Genomic DNA, 24203 nt, shown 5'->3' with positions numbered 1-24203 from the left:
TACTGGTGAACTACAAGCTCCACTGAATAGCTATCTTTTATTCCACTTGAATAAAGCGAACATTATATAGCAGGACATGAATCAATATTTAAAGCATCATATTTATTGAGGCACATGTTCTCACAGTTGGTAGGGAAGCAACTGTTTTCCTGATAAAATGATCTCCAGTCATCAAGAGATTCTTTTCCAAGAAAAATCTGGGCTGCTTTCTCTTAAGCTATTGCTAAGTTTACTCTTAAAGTAAAACTTTCTGTTAAATAACTTTACGATGACATAGAACAGCAACAAAACACAGAAGACAGGGAGAAATAAACACCCACCTTGTCCAGCATGTCATAAGCTTTACTGAGGAGCGCTCGCCAAAACTTCCCAGTGAGCTTGTCTGCGTTTCTCTCCATGGACTGTGCTACAGCATTAATGTAGCCAAGAACCATTTCTAGCAACCTGAAACACAGGAGACGCATGAGAGAGTCTTGCGTACTCTTCTTCCAGCTTTTTGATTAAAAGTTTGAAATTATTTCCAAATACAAATTTTAAAAAAGGTAACATACCTCTGTTCAAGGCCTGTCAACACCTTAGGACCGCCACTTTCAACTACCTAATTTTTAAAGAAGGCGTCATTAGAACAGTATGACAGCCGATGATAAAAAATCATTTGAAGTGCAATGAAACATCGGAGACCGACCAACTCTCTCCCCCGGTGTTTTCTCACATTACAATTTAATCAGGTCCAGATCACCCCTGTCATACTGTGATAACTCCATTTCCCTTAATTTAATTAGTCTTTTCACTTATTTTCATTACATTCTATAGATATTCATACTATCTGTAAAGTACTACAAAGATTAAGAAAAATACAGCAAGCGATTAACACCTATTAGTTTTCTGAAATGCTCATCTTTCGTTAGCCCATATCTAATTTTAAGATGTTAAACTTAAGGATACAGCTGTAGTCCCCTCTGTATCGTTCCCTAATCCCAATCTCCTTCCACCCCAAGCCCCACAAACTTGAATCTGCGGCTGAATGTTATCAGAGTACGTATCAGCCGGCAACACGCTTTCTTGATTACATTAGATTTTTGAGATCTATCTATGGTGACTTACGTTGTTCTAGTTCATTCGTTTTAACTGCACACAGTATTCCTCTCCATGTACCACGACTTATTTATTCACTCACCTCTCTTGGTAGATATTTAGTTTTATGGCCCTTTTCTTCCCCCTTTAGTAACAGTGCTAAAAAAGAACCTTTCTCCTTGAGCATCCAGGCAAGTTCTCGTAGAGAAAGGGAACTGCTAGATGGCAGGGGTGAGCATCTTCACTTTGAACGGACACTGCCCGCACTTTCTCAAGTGGTTGTACCGACTCCTGCTACCCATCACTGTACACAAATGACCGTGTCCCCCCAGCCTTGCCACTGCTTGTATTAACTTCAAACTTCCTGCCAGTTTGATAACATCATGGTGGTATCCTCTATAATCTGAATTTTCCTTCTTACTAGGGAGGTTGTTTCGTCACATTGGCCATTTGTGATTCCTCTTCAGTGAATTCCTATTCTTTGCCGGTTGTTCTAACGGAAACAGACGCTTCTTGATTTATAAACAGCAATACCCTTCTTTTAGTCTGTGGCTTTCTTTTCATTTTGTTTATGGTGGCTTTTGGTTGAAGTTCTTAAGAAATTCTTTTCCACCCTCCAGTTACAACGATGTTTTTCCCTTGGTTTTCTTCTCAAAGTGCTAAGTATTTCTTTTCACACTGAAGTTTTTAAGCCACCTAAAACTGTCTTTTGTTCATATATGAGATCAGTCTTTCTTCCCCCCACTTGGAAAACAAACCGTGCCAGCTCTAGTTCTTGGACATTTTTCTCTCCCCACTGCCATGTGGTGCTACCAGCCATGGAGCACGTGTCTTACATCGCGTGGGTGTGTCCGCCTGGTGTCCAGTCACACTGACCCACCCACGTGCTTGGGAAGCACCACCATCCTCAGCAAGCCTGCTTGACACAGAGCAGTGTCTACACTGATCACTCTCAAGTGAGCTTGCTGAGCTAACTACCAGTTCTACAAGCTCATCAATTCTCTTTTTTTCTGATTCTTACACTTCATTTCTTTTGCTGAGTAGGAATACTGACAGAGGGCACCTTTGTTCCAGACTTTAACGGGCACATGTTAATGTCTCATCATGAAGTGTGCTGTAAACCACAGGCTTCCGACGGATGTCTTTATCAGGCTGAGGAGTTCTGTCCATCTCACAATGGTGAGGATTATTTTTCTGAAATCACGAATAAGCACTGGATTCACTAAATTCTTTCTCTAAATATTTCAATGATCATAGGTTTCCCCCTGGATCTGTTCATGCGTTATAACAGAAACAGAGTACAGAAATTTGAATGCTCAGCCATTCTTATGTTCCTGGTCATGACCCTGGATCCTCCTTTCTGTTTCTTTATTTCTTCATTTTGTTTCTGTATTTCCTTCTTTCTCTCTAGTTTAAAGTTTAAAGCACACAAACAGAAAGGTGCACAAATCATGTGTGTAGAGCTCACTATATTTGGGTAAAGAAACAGCATGTTATCAGCACCTCAGAATCCCTCCCCTACTTGACCCTGCCCTTTCCTCCTTCCCAAAGATAGACACTGTCGTTACTTCTAAAACCACAGGTGTGTTTTGCCTGTTTCTGAACTTCATACAACCGGAATCACAGGATGCATTCCTTTGTGTCTGCCTTCTCTCCTTTGATATTATGCTGATGAGAGTCACCAGATGGCCGTGTGTCCCTGAGGTTCACCCACGTCCAGCTATGACGAGACGCTCTGTCCACTCCACTGATGATGGACACTTGGGTTGTGGCCAGTTCTGGGCACCATGAACAATGCTACCACGAAGATTCTTGTCGATGTCTTTTGGTGCACATGTTCACACACTTCTGCAGGTATATACCACTTGAGAACAGAACTGCTGAGCCACAGGGTTTACGTATATACAATCTTAGTAGATCGTGCCCAACAGGTGTTCATGCTGAGGTGAACAGCACTGTCTGTTTCTATTACAGGCATGCCTCACGTTTTCATGACAGACTTGCCAAGCTGTTTTTCCTAGCCTAAAACACAGTTCCTTCAGAAAAAGCAAACACATTTAAAGAACATCTCACCTTTCTGATAAAATTATTGGAAGCCAGAAGCTGAGACATGAAGGACACTGACAAAAATTTAAAATGCCGCAGTTGCTTGCTGGTGTGAGCGTCTATGTTAAAAACCTGTAGCATTTCTTCTTGTGAGTCGCTCTTGTAAGATACTGATGTGGGAAGGGTTTCTGAAAAAGAGCAACAGAACAAGTGACCTCACTCATCTTCGACCTGATTCTTTGGTATTTAGATACAGACATAATGAGCAGGGTAAATGGATACAATTTTTAGAGAGAAATTTGTTACTCTGTTATACACATAATATACGATATGTATATTATTATACATATGCATGTGTATATAGAATTTGTTATACCCAGTTTTTCCTCTTCTAAACCAGTGAAAGATAGGAGTATATTTACCAAGAAAGTACCCAAACAGCCCTGAGAATACAGTATGTAAGACAAAACCAACCAAACAAAAAACAAGGTAACTCAGACAAACAAACAGAAGACAAAGATACTGCAAAAGGAGTCTAAACTGGCTCCATGCCCCATTTCCGAAGCTGCAGAGACATTTACTTTGATGGCCCACAACAGACTAAAGGGGGGGTCATCCCTCGCCTTCAACATTTAACTCTAAAAGCTGCAGGTGTCTGTCCTAAAACTCTGTAGAATCCCACATTCAAATGTATCAAATACGAAAGGGGTTGGGGTGCCATGGCTGGGGGTCCGTGGTGGGCCCCTTAAAAACCACCGTCCTAGAGAGCGACTCGAATGAAGCCTTCGTCCTCCACACGTCACCACACACAGCTCACCGGCGCCTCCCAGCTCTGTCCCTCCCAAACCCGGCCAAGCAGGGCAGGCAAGGTAAACGGCCGGTCACCCAGACAGCAGTCCCTGCGGAGTCTTCAGACCCTTCTTTCTAATGTACCTCACTGTTCTGCTCCAAAGGGCAGAGAACTAAGAACAGTCAACACGTCAGCCCTTTCTTAAGCCAACCTCATCGGTGCTGCAATGAGCGGAATTTTCTTCAAGACCCCTACGTGGTAAAATTTTCATATTTAGTTACCACTGCCGTGGTACCTGTTTTGTTTTTCTTCTTATAAAGGTCTTCACGGGAACTCCCTGGCGGGCCAGTGGTTAGGACTCTGCGCTTTCACTGCCGTGGCCCAGGTTCAATCCCTGGTTGGGGAACTAAGATCCCTCAAGCCGCATGGTGCAGACAGAAAAAAAAAAAAAGGCTTCACATTTTAATGGGAAACTAAGATATAGCTAATAAGATGCTGCTAACTTGCTGTCACTTCACCGTCAATTCATCCCAGACACTTGGAACACGCCACAGCCCACACATCAGCACAGAGGCACAGAGGCCTGAAAGCCAACGTGTGAGGAACGGCAAGCAGAAATCCCGCTTACTGTTTTCCATAAACATTGGAGAAGGTAACAACCGTATACTCGAATAAAAATTACTAACTTACTTAAAAAAATCCTTCTAAAGACGCACCATGGGTTCTGAAGACAAGCTGCATTACCTCCTGCCTCTCTCAAGCTTCCAGATTAAACAGTAATTAACATCAGACTTAACGCCCACCTTCTTTTTCCTCTGGCAGCTTCATTAAGTACTCAAGGATATTCATCAAGCTTTGGATCTGATGCTGGACACTAAATTCACAACAGACTGAAATCCAAAATTCAGTGTCTGCCTCTAAAATAGCATCCTGTGTAGGGGAGAGAAATAGGTAATAAACTGTACCTCTCAAATTTATGTTACTTAGTAAGTAGAAATAAGGGAAATGTTTTAAAAGTACTTCTTAGCACACAAAGACACTCCATGCTGTTCCTTATGGTCACGTGTATGACCAGAGGAATCAGGTACTGAGCTTCCTACATAAAAAAGCCAATTTATGAGAATTATGAGGCATAATTCCAGGATACACTGCATTATGATATCTGGCAGAAATGAACATACTACTTTGAGTAGGTTCTAGATCTATTCCTGGATCCCACGTCTAAGAAGCCATTTAAAAACAGCCCTGGACGTGTAACTTCTGCCCTCATCTCTCTTCAAAACAGGGCTCTTCAAAACTGTCACCTGCATCTCACTGACTTCAGTGACACCGACCTTCCTCCCCTGCCCCCTAAAATGCCTTCAAAACCATGTTCAAGAGACACAGTTTAATTCCTGTACAGCTGTACTCTTTGGGGCTTAATTAAAATACACCCACCCAGCACGGCACCAGCCTAGTTTCTTAGAAAAGTCAAGTCACCCTCAGGAGAAGCCCTGTTGCTCCTGAGGGTATTCCGTGCCTCGGGCTCTGGAAGCAATTTCAGAGAATGCTAGAAACACCTTTAAAAGCCCTTCTGAGCACACACTGTTAAGTAACGCACACTAACCATCACCAGCCCCATGTTTCAAGTGGAAAGTGACACAAAATCTGTGTGAAACACCACCCGTTTTTTCTTGTCACCGCGCCCTACGCTCTGACCTTTTCTCCGAAGGCAGCCACCAGCGCGGTTTTAGTGACATACTGTTCAAAGAGCAGGAGGAGGAGAACCCAGAGGAATCTCTCTGCGCCCAGTGTGTCCACAAGCTGGACAAGGACAGGCAGGCGCCTGTGCTCGGGCACGTGGGGCAGCGCGTCCACGAACACGTTAATGATCTTGACCACGATGTCCTCCACGCTCCTCGTGACTTCTGCAGAGGTGCCACCGTCAGACTGCAGGACAGCAAGCAGGGGCAGTGAGCGGGAGCAAACAACCCTCCGCGAGGCAAGCTATAAGTAGGCACAGAAAGGCCTTCAGATGTGCGCCCAAGAAGTTGTCAAAGGAGTTCTAATAATCAGAGACCAATCGGTAAGTATTCAAGGAGTACACAGACTATGTCCTCGGCACTCTGTGGCCCCGAGGGGACTACAAAGTGCAAGGCGTGAGCACTTCCCCAAAGGAGATGTATCATCTCCACGAGACACAATACACCTGTGAAAAGGTAACAGGCGGCACTAGATGGCAGATGCCAAGGACGGGCCCTGATAGCAAGGCTGCTCTCGGGCCGTCCTGCAAAAACCAAGCAGGATTTGAGTTGTGCCTCGAGAAGAACGGTTTAATCTGAAAAGCAGAGCACGGTAAGGCCATCAGCTCCCTGCTGCTTCCAGAATAAAGTTCAAACCATCTGGTATGGGTGCGCAGAAGATAACAGCCTAGCGGATGAAAGGATGAAGGAACAGACCCCTGCACGAATGGCTAACCCGGTGCCCCTACTTCCACCCGCTTCGGCTCTCCACATCCCTCACACACACTGCGCACACCATCCCCAGGCCGGGACTGCCTGCCGTTTCAGGGAGCAAATCCTACCTCCTCTTCAGACCCATTCAAAGTCCACTGCTTAATCAAGTCTGTGTGATCATTCCGGCCCGCGTGGACCTTCCCCTATTCTGAACTCTTTAGTGTTTATCAAATTCCACTGGCATATACCATATTAATGCGTATCGTTATTTTCCTTTTTATATACGTCTCCTGTCGCGGCTAACTTGCTGGACAGAGAATACCAACCTTATACCAAGATTAAAAGGAGGAGGTGCTGGGTATGGTCATCGCTGAAATGGTCAATAGCATGAGGAAAGACAGTGACAACAGTGAGGGTAAACAGAAAACGCAAGTGGACAGCCATGCCCATTCACGTTCAAGGCTACTTTTTAGCTTCGAAGTCTTCACTCCTTGCTGAGACTAGTCTGGCAGAGACCAGGTCTCACTCATCTCTTTGCGTACTGAGCTCTCAAGGGAATGCTTGGTAAATGTTTGTTGAATTGTATGTTAACACATTTGCTCTAAAACTTCCTATTTCATCGACCTACACAGGGGTCTTATCAAACTGACGCGATGTCCTGAGATACACGGTAAATGTAAATTCACTTTGTCAGAGGAATGTTCAGGCACTTATAGAGTTATACCCTGGCAGTACAGCAGAACCAGCCTGGCATGTTTATAGGTATTTCTGGAAAAGACACTGTTTCCAAGATTACTCCTTAGGTTCACCACTCAAATTTAAGGGGCACAACAAATACCTGAGCATTTCAGAAAGGCTTTTCATGTCATGTATTTACCACTTCTTGCATTTCATGCTATGTAAAATCTTAAAAATCTTAAAAATCAGAAAAATAACACCAATGATGGTGGAAAGACAGCTTACCTGCATAAGTGCTGGAATTACCATTTTCACTGTCTTGTTAATAACTTGAAAACTGTAAGTATCATCTAGACGCATCACATTGGCTCCCATAAATGTAAAAATAGACATGATATTGTGTAGAACTTTATCCTGAAAGAAAACACATTTTTCAATATTTTCCATTTTAAGCACATCAAGTATCAAGATTCATTAAACTCAGCACTAAAAAGAAATAACTCAAATTAAAAATAGGCAAAGGATTTGCAAAGACATTTCTCCACAAATAAACGAATGGTCAATAAGCACATGAAAAGATGATCAACATCAGTTATTAAGAAAATGCAAAATCCAAATCGGAAGACACCACTTCATACCCACTAGGATGACTATAATAAAAAAGACAATAACAGCTGTGAGGGAGTGGGGACACAGAACCCTCAGACACTGCTTGGTGGGTACAAAATGGTACAGACACTCAAATAGTCTGACAGTTTCTCAGAAAGTTAAGTTGGCATATGACCCAGTAATTCCACTCCTATTGAAAACACTGAAAACATGTTCACACAAAATCTCCTATACGAGTGTTCACAGCAGCATAATTGTTAAGAGCCAAAAAGTGGAAACAACTTAAATGTCCGTCAACTAATGATAAACAAAATGTGGTATACACGTACAATGGTATATTATCCAGCCATAAAAAGAATACTGATTCAAGCTTCAAAATGGATGAACCTTGGAAACGTTACATGAAGTGCAAAACATGCCACGTATTATATGATTCCATTTACAGGAAACGTCTAGGATAGAGAAGGTAGATCAGGGGTGCTGGTGGTAAAGGAAACGGGCAGTGAATGCTAATGCATACGGGGTTTCTTTCTGGGGTTGATGAAAAAGTTTAGGAAGTACATAATGGTGATGATTGCACAATTCTGTGAATAAACTAAAACCACTGAACTGTATACTTTAAATGGGTGGCATTTAACTATATATTCATATGGCATATGAACTATATTTCAATAAAAACAAAAGAAAAATATCAATGATTCTTAATTTTTTCTGGATTATCAACCCCTTTGAGAGCTACTGACTCTACACCAAGGGGGGAAAAAACCCATACACATTAAATCTTGCATATGATTTTAGTAGATTAAGAGACCCGCTCGCTAAAGGTCATGGAGAACCAGCTCCAGGTTAAGTACATCTGACCTAAATCCCCTACATGAAAATAATTTCAATCTCTTCAAAAATTTTTAAACGACGTATTTCTATAAGGAACACGATTTCTTTAACTGAGGTACTTTATAATCAAATTAATTTTAAGTCACTGGTTGAAAGCTGTGTGAGGATTACCTGAGGATTCACGGGATTTTTTCCAAATAACACTAATACCACCACTTACTGGATAGCTACATTGCACCAAGCACTGTGCTAAGTGCTAACAATAAATTATCCAATCCCATTCTCACAACAATCCTACGAAGAAGGTTACTATTATTCTCCACTTCACAAAAAGGGGAACCAAAGCTTAGCAAGATCAACCAGCTTACTGTCTCAGCTATTGAAGAAGCAGGGCCAAGAGTCCCATCAGCACTGTAATATCCAAAATGTCCACTGAATTCACAACAGTGCAGGCCTACGCATTTCCACGGAAAAAAATATCTGCGTAAGTCTTAAATCATTAACACTTACAGGAAATATTCCAGCAACAGTACCCAAAAGTAAAAGGGCATGGTGATGGGTCTGAGGCATCTCAGAAACGCGGATGCACTGAACTATCAATTCCACGTTGAACTTCTCCTCATCGAGAACATCTACAGCGCGAGAAATAAAAAATCTCTAAGTGGTAGGTACACTCATCCTCAGAGTAGATAATCCTTCCCCCCCTTTCCTTCCAACAAAGTACACACCTTTTGGTATTTTGCCGCCATCTGGAGAGAGTTTTTGGCAGATGTTAAGCAAACAACTTAGAATTAACTGTTTGGTGTATTCCATACTTCCCTGCTCTGGTGGCAAAGGCTCTAAACACCTTCAGGATGCCCGGAAGAGAAATGATGGGAAATGAAAGAGTTGTACAATTTCAGTGCTGCATTAATGACCACTGTCCAGAACACATATTAAATAAACATTTAATTCAAAACATTAACATTAAACATTTAATGTTAATAAAACATTAACATTAAACATCAAGTCTAGAGCCTGCGCTCTAAAGCCCATGAGCCACAACTACTGAGCCCGCGTGCCACAACTACTGAAGCTCACGTGCCTAGAGCCCCTGCTTGCCACATCTACAGAAAGCCTGCGAGCAGCAACAAAGACCAAACCAAAAATAAATAAATAAACTTATTAAAAAAACCCAAAAACATCAAGTCTATAAACATGATGTAAGATTTCTAACTCTGATTCTTCTAGTGCAGGCAGGCACTTACGTCACATTACCTCTCCTCTCTATTGCACCTTCCGTCAACCTATTTTAAATCTCCTTAGAGGACAACCTTGAGAATTACTTTCTTTTTTGGACGAGAGCACACATCTGCGATGCAATGCATACACGACAGCTATCTAATAACGCACACCTAAAAAATATAGCGGGTGTCACACTGTATCCTTAAATACAAGTAATGATGCCCCCGGGGACATGGTGTTGAAAGTGAGGAAGGAAAGTAGGCTGGAGAAAGCGCTCATTTATTATGTAATACAGGATGAAGGTTAGTTTCAGGCCCTGGCAACCGGTTCCTATAACCATTCTTTAAATCTTTCAACTATAGTATCAACTTGCTCTATTTTACAGACTAGCTAAGCAAGAAGAGAATGTGAAAAGAGAATGTTAAATAAAATAAGATGGGCAAGAATTAGAATCTCATTCTCTCACAGATCAAAGGCAAGTGTCATTACCTTGAGAGCAGGTTAAAAAGTGTCGGCATCAATATCTGAGGACTTTTGAGTTTCTTTTTGTGCTGCAGTAATTCTAGGATGAGGGTTGTTCTTTGCCAGTAAGAACCTCCAACTTCCTGAACAGATTCTAGATCTTGTGATTTTCTGGGAAACAGACAAGACAAAAAGTTAGAAAAGCAAACATTATCAACGCTAATAAGTAAAAATTACTGTATCCGATTATGCCCAATTGATGGGTATCAAAAAATCACAATGGTTCCAAAACATCCAAGGCCTGGGGGACAACAGTGTTCTCATGCATTCATAGCTCTTACTTCTGCTGCATTTTCTGCCTCCTTGTTTGCTGAATTGTGCCTAAGGACTTAGTTTTATCTGGTGGCTCCAGTTCTATTCTGACTTGTTCAGCATTAACGGAAATCTGGAATATGAAGGAAGAATGGGTGATGACAGGATTCCATGGGTGAAAATTAGAGCAGTTTACGTTGATTCAAACAGATACAATGAACATGTTTCTGTCCACTCTGTCCCCCTACAACCCTACAGCCCAGCCCAACCCCCAAAGGCAAATATCATTGACAATTTCTTATGTATTCTTGGGAAATTTTCCATATACCAACAGCTCTATAAATATTAAACACAGACAGACAGACACACACACACACACACGCACAGAGGAGCATATTATACACACTGCTCTGTGCCTTAATTTGTTCCACTTAACTCATCTTAGAAATCTAAGTAATTATGTTAAAATTCTGAAAACTGCAGAATCTGGATACTAAGACTTTACCACACTATTATCTATTTTTGTGAAAGTATTTTCCTAGAAAAGCACAACAAAGCAAAACACTGAGTAACTAGGTGGTTATTCTGATCTACAGCTAGGTTTCAATATACATATAAACCAATGAGCAGATTCTCAACTCCATTCTATATGTCATTAAACAACTATTTAAATCAAGCAGAATAATCCACGACCCAGCTGAACATGGAGCCACCATTCACTCCTGTTCTTGCATAAGAGGGAGATTCTCCCTAATATGAATAAGATCCAAACTAACATACACCCTACGTGTTCAAAACTATAATTATTTCATACAATAAAAATAATGATGAAGACTTATAACGTTGATATTGCACTTCTCTATGACCTCCTTTTCCATGATTCTGGTTAATGGGAACATCTGACTTCCTAAAAGCATTATAAAATGGAGGAAGCTTAGGGCTTCCCTGGTGGCGCAGTGGTTGAGAATCCGCCTGCCAATGCAGGGGACATGGGTTCCAGCCCTGGTCTGGGAGGATCCCACATGCCGCGGAGCAACTGGGCCCGTGAGCCACAACTGCTGAGCCTGCGCGTCTGGAGCCTGTGCTCCGCAACAAGAGAGGCCGTGATGGTGAGAGGCCCGCGCATCGCGATGAAGAGTGGTCCCCGCTTGGTGCAACTGGGGAAAGCCCTCGCACAGAAACGAAGACCCAACACAGCCAAAAATAAATAAATAAATAATAAAATCCTACACCAAATGTATAAAAAAAAAATAGAGGAAGCTTAAACATGGTGTTACTTGCAAGAGAGTAAACATCAATAAACAAATGGCAGGAAGTTTGCAACTTACCCCTTTAAAAACACTGCTAACAGTCTGAGCACAATGTGAGTTTTTACAGTTCACCAATAAATCAAACAATGTGCACAAAAGCTTCTGCTGAACCTTTTCATCTGAAATAGCTGCAAAAAATGGCTTCGTAATCTAGAGGCAGAAAAAAGGCAATTGAGATAAATGAACAAACTTGAATTCCAAACATGATCTTTCTATCATTCTCTTTTACAATGTGAAACTGGTCTCCATTTTGTCAGTTTAAATGACTCATGAACATCATTCAGTTTTGCAAAATGGGTCAAATACATCATATTCCTTTAAGATATGCCCAGTCTATTTTCTTGAAGTAAAACATTACAGATTTTTGAAAGCCTGAACATGCTTCAGTTTCTGAAAGAAATCACTAACCTTTTCGAGGGCTGTAATCTGAACGGTTGGCATTCCTGTGCAAAGTTCCTTTGTTGTGTGCACAGCTTTTATAAATATATCTAGACTCTTCGGGTCCTTATGTAAAAGGGAAGCTGAATGTTCATTATATTTTCCCAGAATGAGATGCAGAGCAATGAGCTCATCTTTCAGGACAACTGTGGGCTCCTTCTGCATCTTTTCTAACAGTTGCTCAATCATAGGCAGCAGCTGAGAAAGCACCATCTAAAGTTTGGAAAATTTATTAGTAAATAGTTATCTATATGGATATAAGTTTCTGCTTGCTGTACAAAGATATCCAAAGATATGCTGCAAGACTGCAAGCTTAGCCTGGAGGAAAAAAAACAATAAAATAATGACCTCTTAAGACACAGGGATAGCTATTAATCCAACTAAGGCACCCAGGTCCCCTCTGACAGTTCAGTCTATAACAGTCAAAAGATCCAAACCCTTTAGAGATGACAGGAAAAATAATCTGTGAGCATCCTAACACCTTCTGAAAACAGGAAATACAAACTAAAGTTTTGGACTATAAAAATAAATTTTAGTTTTTCTACACTACATTTCCAATGCTGTGTAATTAATATTAATTAAAATTATGTATCTGAAGTCTTTAATAACTCAACCAGGAGTCAGCAAATTATGGCTTGCAGGCCAAGTCCAGAGGACCATCTGTTTTTGTCAATTTTGTTTACTGAAACACAGGCATGCTCATTTGTTTACATACTGTCTGAGGCTGCTTTCGCAACACGATGGCAGAGCTAAGTGGCTGCAACACAATCTGTATGGCCCACAGAGCCTAAAATATTTACTACTTGGTTTTTTACAGACCAAGACTGTCAATTCCTTGTTTATACCAGGGATGACACAGAGCTGATAAAGGCCATCTGTTTGCTGACAACAAGACAATATAATCAAATGGCTTTTACTCCATTTGATCCCTCTTTTAGTTCTGCAAGTTGCAGTCAGTCCAAGAACGGTAAGGTCCACGGGCATTTCTGGAACACGAGGATGAGGAGCAGTTTTTCTGTACCAGCACAAACCACCACACAAACATGTGATTCACAACCTCTTTCTTTTGAATCACAGGCTTCCTTGACAACATAATGAAAGCTTTGGATTCTCCCCACAGAAAAATGTACAGCCACATACATTTTAAAAATGAGTAAATGATTTTGGAATGTGCACAGACTTTTATGTTCAAATATATTATTTTGTGGAGGATTTTCACTTGAAGAACAAACAAAAACTAACAGTTTTTCAGCAGTGCATCGCCAGTGTTTTTCCCTGTGTAACTGTAAAATTCATTTAAAATCACATCAATGATGAGACAGGGATAACACAATTTTTAAATGGAAAGAAACTCACTAATATTTGCTTTTTGTATCCTGTATCTCTTTTCTCCACCTCAACTCTTCCCCCTCCCAAATTAATAAAATGTTCACATCTGAGTGCATATATGCAACTCTCACAAAGTCTTACGCACACGTGAGCAGTTACAATGATCTTTAGTAACATCACATGGATTGGACAGCCCACTTAAATTGCACATACCTCACTGTTGACCTCCTGAAGTACTTTCATCAAATCTTTTGCAATATAAGATGGGCAACTATATACACAATAAAGTAGGTTTTTCAAAGTTTCAGACAACTTCTGATGAGATTTCAGCTTCTTTTCTCTCTGTAGTTCCTCAAATAAAGTAGCCAAATCCTGGGATACAAAAAAAAAAAAAACCGGATTGGAAAAAAAAAAGTTACATGTACTACTTATGGAAGATTCTTTCCCAAATGATGCGACACTGCTCATGATTTTCAATACCCTTAATAGGAAAGGGTATCACTACCCATCAGGTAGCTTACTATCAAAAACTAAACATTGGCCTTTTAGCCATTAAAAAGATAGCAGAAATGAAACATGGCATTGCTATCTTTTTAAAATGTGGGAAGAAAGATGTGCAGACATTGCAATATCAATTTCTAAATTCAATGACTTAGTCAATAAAAATCCCTGCAAAGCAGAATGTCAAGAAAGGAGAAAAAGGTTCATGTGTCCACACGGGCATACACACTCTCAATCTTCCTTGCTACTGAGTTTACCTGAGCAACATAGGTGGCATCTGAGGTGATCTCCTCTGCTTTAGGAACCACATGATCTATGACCAGATGAAACTGGGATGCCACTCCGCTGAGGGCCTGGAGACAATGAATGGCAGCCCTACGTACTTCTTTTATGGGACTTCCCAGATTAATGAGTAGAGATGTCACCACTAAAACCAAAGGGAAAAAAATTTAAGTAACGATTCAAAACATTGAAACAGGGCTTCCCTGGTGGCGCAGCGGTTGAGAATCTGCCTGCCAATGCAGGGGACACGGGCTCGAGCCCTAGTCTGGGAAGATCCCACATGCCGCGGAGCAACTGGACCCGTGAGCCACAACTACTGAGCCTGCGCGTCTGGAGCCTGTGCTCCACAACAAGAGAGGCCGCGACAATGAGAGGCCCGCGCACCGCGATGAAGAGTGGCCCCCGCTCGCCACAACTAGAGAAAGCCCTCGCACAGAAACGAAGACCCAACACAGCCAAAAATAAATATAAATAAATAAAAATTATAAAAAAAAATTATAAAAACACAAAAAATAAAAAAAAACACATTGAAACAGTATAGAACTTCAATAGTACCAAAGGGTGCATGATGCAAGTTTTCCTCTCAACTCAAACTCCCTCTCTGAAGACCAGTCACTGTTTAATTATTTGTTTTCTATGCTAGAGAAGTGTTAGACATTTTCTGTTATATTCTTTTGAAAACACACAAATGAGAACATAGCATACATATCCTGTTCTGCACCAACTGCTATCACATCTCAATGTATATTGGAAGGGTTTTCCATATAAGTACATACATATCTATATTAAATATCCTTTTAAAACTGTATACAAATGCTCCACTGTATTTTACTTTACTGGTTACTGTATTTTACCTTACTGGTAAAAGTTTAGATTGTTTCTAGTCTTTTGGCATTAAAACTGCTGCAACAAACACCCTGTATATACATCCTTGCACAAGAGTGCAGAGGAAATAACCCATTTGTGCATGATACTTTGCAGATATTTTGTCCTGAATAGATGTTTGTTTTCACTTTCTTTTTGATGCGGAAATTTTAGAGCTTTATAGAAGAATTTTTCTTCTAGTTTTACATGTTGCTTTGAAAGGTGCTCCCCACTCTAAAAGAGTTTTAAAAGTATCTACCTCTAGTACTCCACATTTTCTTCTAACACTAAAGCTAAGTTTTTTTTAATGTGAAATCTTTAGTTCAGGTGAAATTTTTGTCTAAGGAATAAGGTTAGAGTCAACCTTCTTTAATGTTTCCAAATGGCTAGCAGATGTCCTGTTTAACAGTCAACCTAAGAACCCCACAGATCTGGGATGTCAGCTTTGTCATTCATACATCTCATTAGTATCTGAAACGTATCTATTTTTGCCAACTATGCTTCTAGAACCATGTTCAATAAAAATGATGAATTTAACAGGAATGCTTTTGTTTCGCCAATTACGTGGTAAAAATACTAGCTTTTGATTTGGGAAGTATTTTCATCATGTTACTCCTACTCTGCTGTCACTTAATTAGGAGTAATTACTGATTTTTATCTCATGCTTTTTCAGATCTTTGGACATGATTATATGGGTTTTCTCTAGCCAATTATATAATAGAATATCTTGTTTTGAACCAACTTTGTATTTTTGGAATGAACTCTGGGGAAATGTTTACTTTCTAAAATAATGTTGCTGGACCCAGCAAGTATTTTATTTAGAATTTTTGCATCATTATTAAATACAGCCATCGCCTTTTATCTGTAAAGATGTTGTGTTGGTTTTAGACAAAGAATCTGGAAGCTTTCCTTGGTTCTATGCCCTGCCCAGTTCAATAACATTGAAATAACCGGCTTCAAGGACCTGGTAGAAATCAAGTGAATCAGGGTTTTTTGAAGAAAAGTCTCCAGGATAAAGAGACATCTAAAGTCCTTTTATGGTAATTAGTTATTTAAGCTTTATTCCATACTATCTACTGGGGCAAATTTTGGTGATTTTTATCTTGCTAGAAATGATCCATTCTACATATACTACTTCTGGAATGCTAAGAAAGAGTGTGACAAGCTTTCATACTCTTCCAAGAAGGTCATATGAAAGCTGGAAATCCTTCCTGGTCTCCATGACATTAATTTATAAAGTAAAGCCAAAAATGAACAGCTGAGAAGTTGAATTCATACAAAGGGCAGCATCAGGCCATGATATCTGTTTGCTAAAATTCCCAGTAGAGTGGGGCAGAGCTCTCAGAAAAAGCCAAATTCAAAAACAAAGTACTAACTACTATGGTTGTTATGTTCAAGTAAGTTACTGGAACCCAAGGTGGGTTAAACTACATTATTTAAGCAATCAGCTGTTAAGTATGTCCTTCCACTTAAAAATCTTTGTGACTTCATTCCCCCAACTAATTTTTTTCAGATTTGAAATAGCATATTTTACATAAAAGCTGAAAAAAATACTTGAGTTTTGCTTTTAAACATGTAGATAAACTTACTATATTGATAAGGCATAACAAACCAACAGCAGCCTCCAGCTTACAAACGTTAAACTCTTATTCATTTAGCAAAGATTTGCTCTATGCAAGCCTGAGCTGGAATACATATTTGCACAGAAAGTAAAGAAACTGATTAGATTCCCAAGCCACTGAAAAAAAGTTAACTCATACAATTATATTAATATTGCAAACCCTTTTTCTTTTGCACAGCATAATATCTTCTTGTAAATATATGAAAACAAATACCAGCCAACACTTCCTAGACTCCTAAGGGGAAAGGTATGGCTGGAAGCTCACTGTGGATTCACAGTGGAGTGCTCTGAGGACCGGTGCAATGAGGAAGCGGCCCTCTACTTGAGGCCCTGGGGGACTCTAGTGGTCCTTGAGCTTGCATGAAGAACAGAGTGCATCTCTCCTGTTTTCAGTGGAGTAACTGTGACATATCTAGGCAGCATAAATGCAAAAGTACTTCAGGAAGTGGAGAGGTGACAGAAGGCAAGACAGCAGGGGTAGGAAGGGAGCCCGTCTTGCAGCAATACCAGAGGAAAAGTTAGGTCCTTTGGTCATGCTGTTTACAAAGAGGCATATAATCCTCAGAAGCCACTGCCTTTGATGCCAAAGGATAGCACATTTCATACCTAATTAGAAAATCTAACTACTTGTGACTTCGTTTTTTTGAAAACTCATAAGTTTAACAGTAGATAACTATTTTAATAAACTATGGTATCTCCACACAAAATATTCTGCAGACATTTAAAATATATATATAATTCTGTATTTATTAATATAGAAAGATGTTTACAATGTATTCATTCAAAAAGTTTAAATGCCCAGAACATATACCCTGAGAAAACCATAATTCAAAAAGAGTCATGTACCACAATGTTCACTGAAGCAATATTTACAATATCCAGGACATGGAAGCAACCTAAGTGTCCATCAGCAGATGAATGGATAAAGAAGATGTGGCACATATATATAACGGAATACTCAGCCATAAAAAGAAACAAAATTGAGTTATTTGTAGTGAGGTGGACGGACCTAGAGTCTGTCATACCGAGTGAAGTAAGTCAGAAAGAGAAAAACAAATACCGTAGGCTAACACATATATATGGAATCTAAAAAACAAAAAGAGAAGGTTCTGATGAACCTAAGGGCAGGACAGGAATAAAGACACAGACGTAGAGAATGGAGTTGAGGACATGGGGAGGGGGAAGGGTAAGCTGGGACAAAGTGAGAGAGTAGCAGTGACATATATACAGTACCAAATGTAAAATAGCTAGTGGGAAGCAGCTGCATAGCACAGGGAGATCAGCTCGGTACTCTGCAACCAGCTAGAGGGGTGGGATAAGGAGGGTGGGAGGGAGACGCAAGAGGGAGGGGATATGGGGATATATGTATACATATAGCTGATTCACTTTGTTATACAGCAGAAACTAACACAACACTGTAAAGGAATTATAGTCCAATAAAGATGTTAAAAAAAAAAAAAAGTCCAGGAAATTCACATCCGAAAAACCTGAATAAATCTTCTTAAAAGTAAATCCACCTAAGAAAGGGACTGCAATATTTCAGTAAGTAGTGGAGAAAAAATTACATTCATGGGATTTTATTGGGTAAGTAAAACTTAAAATTGTATATCTATCCCACATATAACAAAATTTTGGTTACAACTGTAATTATGTGCTCTTTCAAGGAGCTAATAAAAGATAAATATTGAGAAACTGTTCTGGGGAAAATGTATGGTCATTCACTTTGCTTTCACAGAACATTTATAACAAGTGATTTGGGAATAAAAAACTTAATCAAGAGCATGTTCAAATTCTCCACAGGCCACTGTCATTCCTCTGGTACTTAAATGATTCCGTCATCCTCATCAACTTGCTCATCTTCAATCACTATAGGGTCTAATTCTGACAGGTCCTCTCATTTGTCAATAGCTGTGCAAGTCAATCCACTTCTCAACAGCATGTTTATCAACTTCGTGAAATTCTGCATCTTTTGCAGAATTTACAATTTACTTTATAAAAACATAAGTTTTATTTTTGGGTGTTTCATTAGTGATCGCCCAACCTGAAAATTACTTTATACCCAATAAAAGAGATAAATCCAGGAGGGTTGCTTGAATGGAGACCAATTTTATAATTAATCAGTTGAATGATGAATTGTATTATGATGGCTTGGCTTCCTTAGACAGCCCAGTTACTATTCAAAAAATGAACAGATGGATATTAAAAACCCATGATTAACCACCTGCCATTTTTATTATCTGTTTTGGTGAGATTTTGCCATTGATGTTTAGAACTTAAAAGCAATACTTAGAAGTAACCAAAAACAGTCTACAAATACACAAAAATACATACGCACACAAATACATACATACACAGACAGAAAGATTGTGCACCCACACTAATAAAAAAAGAAATTCTCCAAACTACAACCTGCACACGTGGAGAAAGCATTACCATCTGGTCACGACGGAACAGAACGATGCTACTTGTAGTACCTGGAGAAGACGCGGATGCCAGCTGATGTCTACACTGAGCCTTCTGAGAAGAGAGCGTTGCGTAGCCCACATAAAGAGCTTGAGTCTGCAGCACGGTTGTCACCCTGCAGTTAAGTGGATTTGAAAGGCTAGAACCATAGGTCCATAAAACAGAAAAGAACTTGAATAACTGGAAAACATCTTCTAGATGTACCTAAGTTAAAAACAAAACACAGTGAAGGTTAATTTAATTTTTACTCACATAAGCTGGTTCCAAATCCTCTTCCCACTAGTGTACAATTACAGAAAACAATTTATTGCAACGTTTTGCTTTGTCTAGTCACTTAAAATTATTCTCTGCTTGGTACTCTAACCGACTGGGGAGGGTGTGAAGGAATTCAGACGACTGACTATAATTTTGCACTTGAACACATTTAACAACAATGGAAAGGATGAGGTCGCCAAGCAGAAAACCAAGACAAAAGTGATGTCGGGAAGCCTCACTAAGAAAGTACCGTGAGGGTGGAGTGAGCAGTGTCAACTGTGTCAAATGCTGTCGAGAGGGCAAGTAAGACAAGAGCAAAGAACTGACCACTGGGCCTGGCAGCACGGAGGTCACGGTGCCGTGACGAAGTCTCTTCACTGAGCGACTGCATATCCTAAATCACCTCTCTGAACTGCAGTTTCTCGTTGGTAATGACAGTAGTCAACCGAACATATCTGGCCATTGTGATTATTAAACACCTGAGCAGGCCTAACACGTGAGGAGGCCGGCAGCAACGTCAGTCTCCGTCCAACCTACTGACTGGTGTCACGAATCAGCACTGCTTTACAGGGTCTGCATCCATCACCACACGCTCCTCACTGTCTAAAAGTCTTTCATGTTCATTAAAAACTGTCATAGCTCAAAGAATCTACAACATCTCCTTCAAGGGGAGAGTCTGCCTGAAAAAGGTGAGCCGGTACCTTCATGAAAAGTTTCATCAGAACCCGAAAATGGACGGTGTCAGCACCACTGAGAACCATCTCGAAGAGCCCAATGAGCAAGCACAAGTAGTCTCTGCTGTCTTCGTTCAGCTGTTCAGGATTCCACCAGGTATCGTCTACGGGCATGTGAAGAGAAGGAGAAACGGTGCATAAACTTATGCGAATACACCGCTGGGAACTTCTCATTCAAGACATAGAACAAATTGTGGAATCAATAACTCAGTTTTCCACAGTATCACATTCAAAAGATTCACAGCTTGTCCTACCTTTAGGAAAAGATTTAGGAGCCTTTAGTGCATGAATAAAATTTTTCAGTGAAAACACGAGTAAAACTGAGTCCTCCACAGCAGTCCTCCGGGCGGTCTTGAGCTCTTCTACATAATGTGCCCACAGCTCCAACGGTATCCCTCTGTCCATCATCAGCTCAAAATTCCATTCCGAGGGGATCTCCTGAAATGTCAAAGGAAGCAAAAACAGCACAAGTTTAACGGGGTTCTGAACGTGGGTTATACAGATGGACTGCAATGGCTATATGACTGGTAATTTGCAAAATTCTGTCTATATGTGTATTTGGGTGGGGAGAGGAATAATAGTTTTAATCAGATTTTTAAAGAGATCTAACCATCACTATTCACAAGACACAAATAAGTTCATCATGGCTTCATTTTATCTATGTTTTCTTAAAACACCGTCCCTAAAAACAAATGTTATTCATATAATTTATCCTTGTCAAATAAAGGGTAGGCACGTTTCTAAACAGAAAAATAAGGTACTGGATTTCCAAGAGATCCTTAAAGGGACTTTTCTCGTTTCATACTTTTACTGCTTATCTGAAGAAGGTACATGGTCAAATCCCCAAACTTGCAGATGATTCTAAACAAGAAGCAAAACGTTAAGATGCTTAGATATTACACTACAAGTGCCAAAAGGAAGCATGAGAAATGGTGCAGGAAAACAACAAACGAGACTCCATATAGGTGAGCGCAGAATAATAACTTGGTAGTAAAATAACCCAAAGCCAGACTTTTAAGATAATGTCTCTGGTGAGGGATTTCATTGGCTCAAAGTGCTGCTACCGCTGAAAAGATGCTCGGGTCTCTCAGAAAGGGCATCAAATATAAAACCACCTGTTATCTACGTATGTATAAAACACTCGATTTGTCCACACTTTACCACTGAGAACAAATACAGTCCAGGTCACCACACTTTCAAAAAAATAAAGAAAGAAGTTAAGAAGGGCTCATCTGGGTATGTGGGTGTGTATGTATGTATTTATTTGCCACGCTACGTGGCTTGCAGGATCTTAGTTCCCTGACCAGGGATCAAACCTGGGCCCTGGCAGTAAAAGAGTGCCGAGTCCTAACCACTGGACTGCCAGGGAATTCCCTGGGTTACTTTTTAAAATATGAAGATTCAGTCTCTTAAAGTTTACATAAATTTAGCTATAATGGCTATGACCAGAACTTATAAAATCCTGAGGGTATAAAGTGAACGTCAAAAAGATGGGATTTGTTGAGCAACTCCTACAACAAGGAACCCTCTGAAGTCTGGAGAACAAATAAAAACAAGATGCTATTAAGTACAAGACACTATTCTATGGCAGATATTAAAAGAAATAATCTATATCCCCAAGGTGTAGTGTTTGGTAAAAATATCAACAACTGAAACATGTTCCTTAGTAAGACTGTCAAAGATAATAGTACGCTGGCAAAATCCAAATTAAAATAATACAAAAGATCTATTCCAGTAAACAACAGAATGAAACAATACTTTATTCAAGCACTAATATACCTGGTGAATTCCTCACCACTAGACGTAGTTAAGTATAGCTTGGATAATTACCCAATAAAGATGATACAGGGGAGAGTCAACTATCAGACACAAACACCACAAACGTGAAATTCCATGATTCAATTAAATTTCTTGCAAAAGGAAGACAGCACCTAATCCACTATCTACTGCTACCCAAGGCTGCCTCACATTTCACCCCTAGAATCCAAAGACTCAGCATCTCAGCCCCCGATTTTCAGTTCTGCTGTGATTAACAGGCCAGGCAGTCACTTTTCTAACATTCAACTTTCCAGAGAGTTTGCACTCCTTACCACTGTAGTAATGACACTTTCGAGCTTCTTTATTTTTTTCTGCAACAAACTGAAGACTCTTGTCGCAAATGGAAAATGAGTTTCTTTTAAAGATGAACAGCAGGAGACAAGTACAGCCATGATCACGTGAAAAGTCACTTTCTGCTTCAGGCTAAAGGACTCCTTTTCTCCAACACTTATTAAATCCTCCACCTTGAAAAACAGACAGACTCCGTGAATGGTAGCTCTTGGTTTGCATAAAAACAATTTTCTCTACCTCTGCCTATCTAGGTATCATGTATTTCATATTTAGAGTGAGATGATAAATATAAAACCTTAAAAAAGTAGTAAGCATTGATTTCTGGGTAACTATAAAAATAAATAATTTCAGAAATTATAACGAACACAACTGCACTTGCCAACTGGATGTTTTTATGCCTTTAAAAGATTTACTAAGGCAAAAGAAAATTTCTCCTCTTTTACATTATATTTTGCTATTTTAACAAAAAATATGACTTTAACATTTTAAATGAGAGGAGAAAAGGTTTAAAAGTAGACATTATATTCCTACTGGTCCAATATAAAACCAGGATGAAATAAATTACATAAAATGTTAAGGATTTCAAACAATCTGCAAAATATACTAAACACTATGTTTTTAAAACAAAACAAAGTACTCAAGAATGGAAAAGTTATTTTAAAAAAAGAAGAAGAAGAATCTAGTAAAGCAAACACTGAGAATCCAATAAGATTATGAGAAGGAAACCCAGGGGGTTGACTTCAACAACATACCTACCATCTTTAACATTGAACAGGGATCCCCTGAATTTATATTGTCAGCCAGCAACTCAATCATCTTCTGACTTGCTACACCAATTAGTTCTCCTGACTTTGTGCTTTTAATCACATTTTCAAGAGCTGTTTAAAAAAATAATAATAATTGAACACCAGAGGGCCCTTATGTTACTAACACTCACCTAAATATCATGTCAAGTAAAGAATTTAGGCAAAAGTTTTACAGTTTTCCTACGAAGGTTTGCTTTTTATTTTTCTTTTCATAAAATTACGAATTCTTCAGTGGGTCAGTGTGCTTTTCACTGTATACTTTCCATATTAGCAAAAATTTTTTAAAACCTTGCTGGCATGTAACACAATGAACAATTTCAAATAACAATCACTGCCAATTTTTAATTATGGTTATCTTCTTTTTTTAATGTGTCACCTGTTCACTTTTTCTAAAAAACAACTGAATTTCTTACCTTCTTTCCAGCCTCTTAATAAAGGATGCAGAGAGCAAATTCCTGATTTTGATAAATATATAGCCATTTTCACCTCAGCAGATTCCATATCATCATTGTTGATGACCATAAATGGCAGCAGGTGCACCACCACCTGATTCGACAACTGATCATTCTCACTCAGTATCTCTGCTTTAATTAGTATGTCTGCTGCTATCTCAAGCACACTGTACCTAAAAGATACATAAACACATTTGGTTGAGACACATGAGAGACTTCAGTTCAGCAAAAAATCATTGTTACATTTTTCCAGCTCAACTGACACCATCCTGGTCTCTTTACCAAACACATTATTGAGAAACATCAAGATATCACTTAAAATCCATGCTAACAAAGGAGTTATTTGGGACATTAATTTTAAACCAACTCTGTCAAATCTTTGTTTTTAAGAAATCATTAGGTTAACTGTAACATAAAACATATCACACTATACATCTCAACTCCACTAGAAATCAGAGATTCACTCATCAGTTCAAAAAATATTATCTGAACACATACTATACGCTAAGAACTAAACAGGACACAAAAACCTGTAAGACATGCTCTCATCCTCTAAGGAGCTTAGTCACTTTTCC

At 39.5% G+C, this 24203-nt stretch overlaps 1 protein-coding gene across 4 annotated transcripts in view; it reads right to left on the bottom strand.

The window, feature by feature from the left end:
• Positions 1–24203, bottom strand: part of HEATR1 (HEAT repeat containing 1) — a 70486-nt gene that overhangs the window by 31116 nt on the left and 15167 nt on the right. For all 4 annotated transcript variants that reach the window (XM_082407556.1, XM_082407557.1, XM_082407554.1 and 1 more), the window contains exons 15-34: positions 23590–23801; positions 23127–23248; positions 22352–22543; positions 20516–20699; positions 20229–20365; positions 19284–19476; positions 14300–14469; positions 13755–13913; positions 12183–12425; positions 11793–11924; positions 10494–10597; positions 10180–10323; positions 9195–9313; positions 8977–9098; positions 7309–7437; positions 5609–5839; positions 4714–4840; positions 3148–3308; positions 552–598; positions 321–444 (exon numbers count right to left, since the gene is read on the bottom strand). In XM_082407556.1, coding sequence (XP_082263682.1) covers positions 321–444; positions 552–598; positions 3148–3308; positions 4714–4840; positions 5609–5839; positions 7309–7437; positions 8977–9098; positions 9195–9313; positions 10180–10323; positions 10494–10597; positions 11793–11924; positions 12183–12425; positions 13755–13913; positions 14300–14469; positions 19284–19476; positions 20229–20365; positions 20516–20699; positions 22352–22543; positions 23127–23248; positions 23590–23801 — 3052 coding nt within the window. The remainder of the gene's footprint in view (positions 1–320; positions 445–551; positions 599–3147; positions 3309–4713; positions 4841–5608; positions 5840–7308; positions 7438–8976; positions 9099–9194; positions 9314–10179; positions 10324–10493; positions 10598–11792; positions 11925–12182; positions 12426–13754; positions 13914–14299; positions 14470–19283; positions 19477–20228; positions 20366–20515; positions 20700–22351; positions 22544–23126; positions 23249–23589; positions 23802–24203) is intronic.

This window comes from Balaenoptera borealis (assembly GCF_965194805.1).
Source record: "Balaenoptera borealis genome assembly, chromosome: 10".
Classification (NCBI taxonomy): Eukaryota; Metazoa; Chordata; class Mammalia; order Artiodactyla; family Balaenopteridae; genus Balaenoptera; species Balaenoptera borealis.
Note: the sequence above shows the minus strand (reverse complement) of the source record. Positions and strands in the feature narration are given on the sequence as shown.